We start from the raw sequence: 11,222 nt of genomic DNA, 5'->3' as shown, positions 1-11,222 counted from the left end.
CAGGAATGCAAAAAATCCATAGAAAAATGTCTCTCAACACAAGGAAGGCTAGAGAAGAGAATATGAGGCTTTTTCAGATTTGGTAGTGAGTTTCAGTCTCTTCTTCAAAAGGTAGAAGATTCTGCAAACATATAAGATGGGCAAGAGAAATGCTAAATGACTGCTAACATCGACCTCAACATTGGCAAATTCATTGGCAGAACAATGTGGACAGATACTTGATTTCTTCTCAGGTCTTCATTCTTCCATCTTTGGTTGATTTCAACTTTCAGCTGTTAAAAATATAGAAAGAATAGTCCCAGGAATCATATAAAAAATTAACATCAACAAAGACCACAGCAGTAACCACAATAATAAAAATGTGTTTTGAAACAGAAGAGCCACTATGTTTTCCTGTGTCTCTATTTTGTGAATGAGGAACCCTGTATTAGAAGTCTTTCATCAGAATTTGCTTTTGGCTCTACTGTCTAGAATTGGATCACATGCCTTTTTCTGAAACTCACTAGTGTAAAGAGTATGAATTGACCAGAATTGGCTTAGTCAACTTAGGTGGATATGGAAATGACCACCAGAGGGTGCAGCGGGAATGGCAACTGACCTGGATTTGGAAGATGAGACACTGATCCCGAAATAACCAGGTTAAGTAGGAACTAAATAGTTGGTGGGAATGAAAGAAAGTTTTCTGGGTAGAAAACACAGCATAGGCAAAAGGTGGGGCAGGTAGAGAGTTTTTCCAAGAACATAAGGGAGTTCAATTTAAATGGAACTTTGATTTCAAGAATATAGTTACCAGTAATAAGACCAAAGAGGGAAATAAGCTTTAATCATGAAGAGTCAAGTATTAAGAATGTTTACATTTTCCTTAAGGCTATGTTTGTATAAATTTTATGCAACAATTCCAGTACAATTGATACCATAATTCCATGCAACACATATCCTGCACTAACATTAATTTGAAGATTTGGAACTACTTTCATAAAATTGATTCATACTTATTTCTTGAAGTCAGTCTTCTGTTGCCTTAACTGAGAATAAGTTGTTATTATTATATACTATCTTACTATCTTACAAGAGACTAAAATTCAACAACAGACCGATGTTTACAGGTAATGAGGGAATGGTATATATTAATGACAATAAAGCAGAAATGTTGGAAGTGATAATAACTTAGTAGTTCTTCAATAAATTTGTAGCCTGATGGTTTTATCACCTCTATAGGATATTGCATATTTCTTCCTCTTTCAAATACTTCTAAGACTCTTAATGAGAAATTTTGTTTTTTATTTGCCAAGCAATTATTTTGAGTTTCTGATCTTTTTTAAACCCCATTTGTAGTCCCATTGCATGGGTACAACAGGCAGGACAGCCCAGAATAATTTTAAGAATAAAAAGTTGTGACCCTGGTTATATTTTCAAGATGGTTTTAGTAGAAGACTCAAAAATTGAGGTTTTGATATTTATTCTCGTAAGTAATAAACATATGAAATATTTGGTCCAGATTATAAGACGTTTTGTTCTTCCTTCATTTTTATCCCATTACAATGCAGTAAGACATTATGTTCTGTGAGAGAACGGATCTCAATGATAATATCAAAGTGGGAAACATTTTTCAGAAGAAATCCCCTGAATCAAAATAAGTGAATAATATCTTAAAATACATACAGCTAAATTAAAAGTTACTTTTATTATAATCTGATACACAATAGGAAGTGGAAAAATTATTTTACAGTATCACACATACACTGGCATTCTTTACATTCTAAAGTAAGACACATTTGTAATTGAACACACTAGACAATGAGAATGTTTTATGATATGGAGCTTCTTGAAAGGAGTTGTTACCTTATCTGATTATAAGAGATTTTGGCTGTTTCATGTTTCCTCTTTACTGGGGGTCATAAGGGCATAAATATCATATGAAGCAAGAATAAATGGAGAAACGTAAGAAACTTTCACAGGATAGTCAAAGAGCCTAAACTATGACATGATAGGCATATATCTTAGAAACAGGCAGTTACTGTTGGGAACCAAATCACCTTACTGTGGTTAGAAGGAAAAGCAGATTTCCTTTTGCAAGTTGTTTGCCCTTCTGCGTTTGGGGGGAATGTCACAAAACTGCAGATAGTGGACTTTGAGAGAGAACAACATTTTTTTTTTTTTTTTTTTCCCAAAAGAAAGTCAGTTCTATGGATTTTGGAGAATTTTTTATCTTGAAAAAGTCTGCTTAGTGGGCACTTTAGTATTAGGTGATTTGATTAGCTCCCGAGGAGGAGAAAGATCATTTTAATTTCTTAGGCTTAAGGAAGTAACATTAATGTGCCATACTGATTTTTTACCCTCAGTTGGCCTGTCCTGCTCACCTTTTAGGGTTATGGAAGTTAAGTATTCATAACAGAAGCTCCAAGTAAGAATAAAAATTATGGTTTTGAATTAGATCATTCAGAACCCAAGTGTAGGAAAATTAGAAAGTACAGTGTATAGGAGACACAGGAACTGAAAATATGCTGCTATCACAGTGTCATTGCCTCTTCCTGTTTCATTTAGCATCAGTAATGAGTGTTGGGGACTACTGAAGAGAGAGAGAGCAGAGGCAGAGCCCAGGAAATTGTTCTAAGACATTAAAATGAAACGAAGTTAAACCAGAAAGTAATGAGAACATTTTACTAACATAATTCACCAAAATTGAAGGGGCTTTTTTTCCCATTCAAAATGAGCATCAGAAGATGCTCATTTTGGGAGGTGGGAGGGAGGGAGACAAAGAGGGAAGAGATATGGGAACATATATATATGTATAACTGACTCACTCTGTTATAAAGCAGAAACTAACACACCATTGTAAAGCAATTATACCCCAATAAAGATGTTAAAAAATAAAAAAATAAATTAAAAAAAAAACAAAATGATGGCCTGTGAAGCTGTCTGGCATTATTGCTTGAAAAATACTTCCTGCTACATGTTATTTATTCATTTTTTTAAAGACAGTTTTTTAGAAAAACTCTTCCTTCCCCTTTCTCCAGGTTTATATTCTCCAGGCTAAATGTTCCCAGTTCCTTCAATCTTTATTCACGTCATTCAACACGCAGGTATGACAGTCTGCCCTGTTGGAACTTACATTCTAGAGAGGAAACAGACAGTAAACAATAAATCATCTACTATGTTAGAAGATAGTAAGTGCCATGATGGGGAGGGTGGGTGGGTAAGGCATGCAGGGTAAGCGAAATCAGGAGATGGGGAATAGGTGGCCATGTAGCCGGTTACCCCCAAACCTGGTGGCTTACAGCAGCAATGATGGTGTATTACCTCTCATGGTTTCTGGAGTTCAGAAGTTCTGACAAGGCAGAATGGGGATGTCTTACCTCTGCTCCACGATGCCTTGGGCATCAGCCAGAAGACTTGACGGGTGGCACCTGGAATCATCTAAAGGCTCATTTACTCACGTGTCTGGTAGTTGACACTGGTTGTTCACTGCAATCCTCAGTTCTTCTCTCCATGACCTTTTCCACATGGCCTGGGCCTCCTCGTGATGTGGAAGCTGAGTGCCAAGGGTGAGAGAGACAGGTAGAAGCCATATCGCTTTTTATGACCTAACCCTGGAGACCATACAACATCATTCCCACCATATTCTGCTGGTCAAGGCAATTTCAGAGTTCTGCTTGGGTTCAAAGGGAAAGAAAAGAGATTCCACGTCTCAATAGAGAACTGTAAATTTCATGTCATAGAAGAGCATGTGGGAGGGGATACATGTTGGTGCAGCCATCTTACAGTCTGCTATGGTGTGCAGGGTAGGTCCATTGATAAGGTGTCATTTGAATGAAGATTTAAAGGAGGTAAGGGAGGGAGCCGTATGCCTGTCTCTATCTAGGGCAGAGCATTCCAGGCTGAAGCAAGAGCCTGTGCAAAGGCCCTGAGGTGGGAGCGTACCAGGAGTATTTGGAGGCTGTTATGGCTGGAGCAGAGTAACTGAAGAAGAGAGTAGTAGGAAAGGTGGTCTGGGGGATAAGAGGGAAGATATACAGAAGGCCTTATAGGCCATTGTAGTTACTTTGGCTTTTACTATGAGATGAGAAGCAAAATGGAGGGTCTTGTCTGGTTATGTTTCAAAAGAATCAGTCTGGCAACTGTGTGGGAAATAGATTGGGCCAGTGCAGTGGGAGGTGGCAGGGAAGGTAACAGAAGAAGAGAGACAAGTTAGGAGACTACTGCAGTAATCCAGGCAAGAGAGGTTAGTGGCTCAGACCAAGACAATATCAGTAAAGGTGGTGAGAGGGGTTATTTCGAAATTATGGCCAACAGATGTTTGGTGTGAGAAAAAGAGGAGGCAAAGATGTCTGGGCCATTGTTAAGGATGGAATTGCTATCTTCTGAAATAAGGAAAGCTAAAGGCATACAGCTTTTTAGAAAAAGATCAGGAATTTAGCTTTAGAGATGCAAGTTTACGATACCTATTGGATATCCGAGTAGAATCGTTTTAGTGTGTTTTTGTTGCTGTTTTGTTTTATTGAGGTATAATTGACATACAACATTATATTAGCATCAGGTGTACATCGAGATTTGTGTATTTGTATAAATTGCAAAGTGCTCACCACAATAAGTCTAGTTAACATCTGTCACCATAGATGTCCTGGCACCTAAAGAAGAAAGTATAAAAAAGTAGAAGGATCTCGTCAGTGCTCTGATTGGGCAGGTATGATGGGACTGAGAAACGTGACATTTAGCAATCGTGGAGGTCATTCACGGCCTTGACAAGAGCTGTTTCAGAGGAGCTATGGGCCACATGCCTGACTGCAATGAGCTTATAGGCAAAGGGGGGAGATGAAATAGAGAAAGCAAAGTATAGACAACACTTTCCATGAGTTTTGCTGCCAAAATGAGCAGGAAACAGAGCAGTAGCTGGCTGTGTAAGAAGAATGAAGAGAAGGACTTGTGTTTTCTTTTTTGAGGTGGGAGAAATAATAGCATGTTTATATGCCTTTGGGAATGATGCGGTCATACAGTGAAATTGTGATGTTATAGGAAAGAGAGAGGGCGAGAGAGAGGGGAATAAAGCACTGGATTGCTGTTCTTGGGAATGTCCTTCGTATACTTTCATTTCAAGGACCCTCACTTCCTCCTCTGCAGGGTCTATGTGGGGAGAGTAAGTGGGCATGAGTAGTAGAGATAAGAAAAAGGAAAAATAAAAGCCAGCAGGCTATTACCTCTTCTGAGCTGCCTTTGAGTGTCACTCCTCTCTGTCTCCACATTTGGACCGGGAGCCCACAGCAGCTCCTTGGTCCTTTTGCCACCATCCAAAAGAATCCTAATATGAATGGATTAAACACCCCCTTTCGGTTCCTAGCATATCATCATCTTCCGCCTTCTTTCTAACTCTCCTTTGCCTATAGGCATCCTGACTTGAAAGCAGTAAGGGGCTGCTGAGCAGAGGGGTGAGTGTCAGAAGAATGCGATGCCCACATCCACCTCTGGATGAGTCACTGTTTGTTCAGGGAGAGAATCTCACAGAATAATGAAAACTGCCAAGAGATGCGCCAGACCAGCCACTGAACAATTCCACTTCACCTTTCATTTTAGAGGGACAGCATCAGGAAGAGTGACAATGAAAGCATGAGAAAAAAATTACTCCTAGGTTTTTCTTTTTGCTGTTTGGGAAAAGAAAGCATTGTGGAAATCTCCTTCTAGTGCCTTCATTTTTCATCACGCTACAGTAGAGTCACCATAGAGGTCCCTAAGTTTGGCACATGGCATTGGGACTGTTCGGGTATCATTCCATCAAAATCTGTCACTCCTCATGCATCCCATTCCTCTGTATTTCACTCTTGTGAAATAGATGTTCGGTTTTACAGCTAAGCAAAATTAAGCTTTGAAGTGGTAATTCTATTTGCTGTATTTGTGCAGTGGCCACTTTGTAGCTCAGGGGATTTGTCAAAAGCATGGCAATTACTGACACAAAATTAAAATTAACCAGTCCAGAGCTTAAGATTCAGATATTAAGATGGAAGTTGGGGGGAAGGGGGTGCAAACGATGCTGATTTAATCTTTTTGGCTTGCTTTGCTTATGACCTGTTATGCAATTGGTAAGAACACAGGATGGATTGTAAGGTTTTGATGTGTAGAATAAAGTCACGGTAGCCCATTCGTTTTAAGCAGCAGCTAAAATGTTTAATAACCTTTGGTAAGGAAATTGGAATTCTTAGAACATGAGTATAGTGTGAAAAACACCAAGAATGAACCCAGAAGTGAGTATGTTGCCTGATTTTCCCTTCTTCTCTATGATAAGATTGTCATGTTTTAGGTGTCGCAGAACACTTGAACGATGGAAGATGTGACGTGAACAATCAATGTTATTAACGACGCGGCACCTTCCCGCTCACCTTTCTGTTTGCGTCCTCTGCCACCTTTGTGGGTTCTGACGGTATCACCCCTTGCAATTGCCCATGAACTGCATTTTATGGTGAAAGACCACCCTACATAAAAGCCTGTTTTCCACATGAGCCACGCCTAGTCTCAGAACCGTACACCTTGGCTGGAGTTTATTCTGATTGGGTGTTATGTTTCTAAAACAGTTTGATTTGTATTTCCCCGTTGCGCTGGGGTATGTGTTTTTCTTCCACAATCACGTCCACAGCATGCCTTGAGTGGTCACCGCGTGGTTCTTCCTCAGACTGGTTTGGATTTTACAAGGTGTTAGAGTTTCTAAAAAATTCATAAGGTCTCTCACATTTGAGTTTATACCAGAAGTTATGGAATGATTAACCTAATAGGTGCTGTGTATCCCCAAAGATAGCCAGCTTTATTCATGCTTAAGCTGAGTGTTTGTGGAAAACCAACAATTCTTTGTAGATCGCAGCTGCAGGACCGTGCAATGCCGTGGTGTCCCTCTGCCGTGTAAGTGATTGGGCAGCTCCCTGGGTTCACTCGGCTGCAGTCAGGGGCTACCACCAGGCACTCGGAGGAAAAAGAGAGAACCTTTAGCTGCAATCAGAACTAGGGGCTTCTTTAAGAGAAGGAACAGAAAGTGACCCTAGCATATCTGATTGTGAATATATACTTTTTGTGAATTGTAAATATACTTTTTCCTTTATTGTCTTTTTCTGAATTTTTCCCTCCAGAGCTGCCCAGAAGTTAAATCTATCTTCTAAAAAGAAGAAACATCGGCCTTCCACTTCCTCCGTTGCAGAGCCACCTCTCTTTGCCACCAGCTTCAGCGGGATTCTGCAGACTTCCCCGCCCCCCGCTCCGCCCTGCCTGCTGAGGGCCGTCAACAAGGTGAAGGACACCCCAGGCCTGGGCAAGGTAGGCGCCTGTGCCATGTGCCACGCTGGCTCTGTGTGTGGGGCTCTGCATCAAAGGCAAGGACGAGGGCTTCCCTGGTGGCGCAGTGGTTGAGAGTCCGCCTGCCGATGCAGAGGACGCGGGTTCGTGCCCCGGTCTGGGAGGATCGCACGTGCCACGGAGCGGCTGGGCCCGTGGGCCGTGGCCGCTGGGCCTGTGCATCCGGAGCCTGTGCTCCGCAACGGGAGAGGCCACAACAGTGAGAGGCCCGCGTACAGAAAAAAAAAAAAAAAAAGAGGCAAGGACGAGAATGAGGGCTCGGTTTGTTTGCTAAAACAAGAAGGTGACGGGGAGAGAATAAGAAGAAATGAAAGTCGTTTGGAAGTGCTGTAAAAGTTTCCTTGGTTACATATACTAGTAGTAAATTAAGACATTCCAATTATTAGAGATGTGGTTCGATTTTGGCCGAAAGAAAACAGCCTTGTATTGTTTGACAGAACTGTACCCAATTAAAGAAAAGACCCCATAACACAAAAGACAGAGGCAGAGGCAGGAGAGACCAAGAGACACGGTATAGGAATAAGACATGAAGATGCTTCGTCACTTCCCTGGCACAATTTCGTTGTTCCTCCCCTTCAGAGAAATCACAAGTTCTCCTTTTGAACCAGACCACTGGTGGGACTTCTGGGGAGCATTGTGTGTGTGCCATTCTAGCCAAGAAATGCAATTTTGAATTGTTAGAACTACTTAGAAAGAGATGGGGAACATTATGATGAGATGTAGAAACAACATCGCGAGACCTGGCTCAGCTATGTTTGGGGTAACTTCGTTTTTAGATGTCATCTCTTAACTGTCTCTTCTGAGATAAACGTCTGGGTGAAGTAACTTATGGTTTACTCTTCAACGGGTAAATAAGCTGTGACTTATAAAAACATTTAGTTGAAGAAAGCGGTGGCTGTTTTCTTTCTTTTACTTTCATCAGAAGGAGGATGGTACACACCACCTTGCCAGTTTCCCACCACCGACTTAACAGGACTCATTTCGGGAGGTTGAAAGTCTTGCTGAAGGGAGTGGCTGCTCTACTGTGGGGACGATTTTACTTATTTAAGTCACTGATTCCCTTTCGCCTTGACCGTCAACATGATTCTTCCAGGGTTCACGGTCTTCAGTGGCCTCAGCCTCACCAGTGGTCCGTCTGGAGTTTACTCCACACCCTCTGCCCTTCCTCCTTGGTGCTTTTCTCCCTTTTCTCGATGATTTCTCCTGCCTCCTCCCATACCCTCCCACCCCCTATTTCATCACCCACTGGGAAAGTCCTAACTTGCTAAGTTACTCCTTCCAACAGAGTCTACATTTTAAGATTATGTTGAATAGAGCAGTGTTTATTCTAACGGAAAGCATCCAGTCCTGGAATGGAATGTTCCATGGCATTGGGCGGGGCTTTCCCAGGCCCAGAGGTAAAGTAGGAGACCAGGCAGCCTGCGAGGGCTGCTCTAGCATCACTGGCCAAGGAGGGAGATGGAGGAAACCACACGAGCAGGAATCATGCAGGTGGGAGTGGCATCCCCGCGGGGGCACACACACTGCGATCATAGTGGATGGCTGAGAGGCTGCCTTCTAAGGAGGGTGGGTACAAGTAACTGCAGGGCTTTCAAAACTGTAGAAAACAATTGAATTGTGGTAAGGTACACATGACAGAAAATTTACCTTTTGAGCCATTTTTAAGTGTGCGTGGACTTTGGTTTTGCTAAGAGGAGCTTGGAACTTTGGTACCGGAGCTGAACCGCCCTGGACACAGTGACGTCGAATGTCTCCACTGCAGCCCCCTTCTCCTCTCCTGCTCTGAGTGACGCCCTACTTCTCTTCTGAGTACATGTGAACCAATATTTAAATGTCGCTCTAAAGAGGTACCAGACTATTGGCCAACCTGCAGTACTCATACACCCCACTACTCCCCTGTCCGGGACACCTCGAAATGAACCACATAAGAAACTATCTTCCTGCACCTATAACAGTGGCCCAGTCTCTGGTTCCTAAAAGGGTTGATGCAGATACATCTTCAGGTGGGCCTGGTCCCCAAGCCTAGGGCCTTCTGTCCCTTCCTTCCCCCATCCCTTCGCCCCTCCCTGGAATTCTGAGACAAAGGGATCAGGGCACCAGTCAGGGACTGAACCAGCAGAAAGACTGTTTCCAGCCAGGGTGACCTGGGACTTGCACGAAAATAATCTGGAAGGCACTGGTCTAATCTTGGTTTCATGATGTACTCTATGTAGGGGCCAGTTAGCAGTATAATTATAAGTAAGATAAGCAGCATAAGACCAGGTATAACTACAACTAATATTATAATCATTCACACACTAAAGCTTGCAAATCACACACTTATTTTTTTAACGTAAAATACTATCCCTTTCTCTCATTTGCAGTCCGATGTGCTTCTTTCAGTGGGAGAGAAAGGGTGACATTAACCAGCCAGGAATGCAGGAAGCCTGGAGTTTGTCCATGGAAGTGGGGTCACCAGACTGGGTTTCACAGAAGGTGGCAGAATGTGTGGCTTCTGTCTCACGAGTGGCCTCACGGCAGCTGTCCTGCTGAGCATGGGGGTTGGGGCATTGGTGGCGAGAAAGTGACAGCGGGAGGGGGTGTGCTTTCTGGAGGGCAGTGTAATTATATACTTTTACTTGAGGACGTGTGAGTGAAACCAGAGGTCCACGAGCACACCTCCCATCATGTTTCCTCCTGGTGAGACATGTGCTTCACAGAAAGCCAGACGGCCTGGCCTTGACTCTGCCACGGAGGCGCCAACCGTCTGAACTTGGTGGAGGCCCATTTCCCAGACTCATGCTTTTCCCACCTCGAGAGTCCACTACAACGAGGAACTGCATTCCTCTTATCCATATGGAAAAATCCCCGTAGGTTTATCTCTGTTGCATAATTTACATGTTAACATTTCAAAGAAATACAGTGCAGTTTCATATAGAACATAGAAGAAATGGCCCTATAGTAAAGTAAAAAAGTAAAAAAGCTTGATTGAACTGCCGAAAGCAACTTAATTACTTAACCTGGACGAGGGGGGGGGCGGGCCCTTGAGGAGGGATGTGGGGAACGAACCCAGCGCAGCTGACGCCACTTTGCGCCGCCTCTTATCCTTAACCACCAAGGACTCCCTCGGGAGACCTGAAGACAGGCTTTTGTGGGTTTGTTTAGAGCTCTCCTCTCATTTGTAGACAAGACAACGGAGGCCCCGATTTTCCATTGCCTTCAAGCCCAGAGGTCAGGACCTGTAAGACATTTTATTCTCACCGTCTCACTGAGACGGTGAGAGAGGTGAGAGGGTGGCCTCTAGATATACATGACCTTTAAAAATCTGAGTGGAGACAAGAATGTAATGGGACCATAATGGTAGCAAGATAAACTGGGAGGCAGTTGCCTCCATCCAGTAGAGAGGAACGTGTGTCCCTTTTCAGAGTCATGGATGGGAGAGAAAGGGCAGTGACGGGCCATGGTAGACACACGGCGAGTCAGAGGTGCTACACTGACCCCTCCCCTTGTCCCACTGCCGGTGATTTCCAGCAACAACTTCCTCCCTCCTCACACCCCTTTCTCCACCCAGAGTCATTGCTGGCCACCAAGTGCATCTTGAGGCAAAAGCTTTTCCGGAGGCCACAGGGATGGAAGAACTTGGGGTAACTTCAGTGCACTTGGAGCTGAATCACAGCACGCTCACAACACAGGAAACACCTCAGAATCCCTAGCACCTAGAGCAGTACTTGGCACACAGCAAATATTTATTGAGCACCTTCTATGTGTCAGGCCCGGTGCTGGGCTCTAGGCTTGCCCTGATGGACACACAGGCAGAACGCCTGCCCCGACAGCACTTATAATCTAGTCATTATAACAGTCAGCCTTAGACATCTCACCGACTTGGACGACTATGAAGGACTATTTGACCTAAG

General features: G+C 43.3%; 1 protein-coding gene across 1 annotated transcript in view; it reads left to right on the top strand.

The window, feature by feature from the left end:
- Nucleotides 1–11,222, top strand: part of KIF26B (kinesin family member 26B) — a 521,123-nt gene that overhangs the window by 361,953 nt on the left and 147,948 nt on the right. Inside the window, exon 5 of the mRNA XM_007458080.1 lies at nt 7,107–7,290. Coding sequence (XP_007458142.1) covers nt 7,107–7,290 — 184 coding nt within the window. The remainder of the gene's footprint in view (nt 1–7,106; nt 7,291–11,222) is intronic.

The sequence above is a fragment of the Lipotes vexillifer genome, unplaced genomic scaffold (genome assembly GCF_000442215.2).
Source record: "Lipotes vexillifer unplaced genomic scaffold, Lipotes_vexillifer_v1.1 scaffold1315, whole genome shotgun sequence".
In the NCBI taxonomy this organism is placed as follows: Eukaryota; Metazoa; Chordata; class Mammalia; order Artiodactyla; family Lipotidae; genus Lipotes; species Lipotes vexillifer.
The sequence above is the reverse complement of the archived record's forward strand: the minus strand, read 5'-3'. Positions and strand labels throughout refer to the sequence as shown.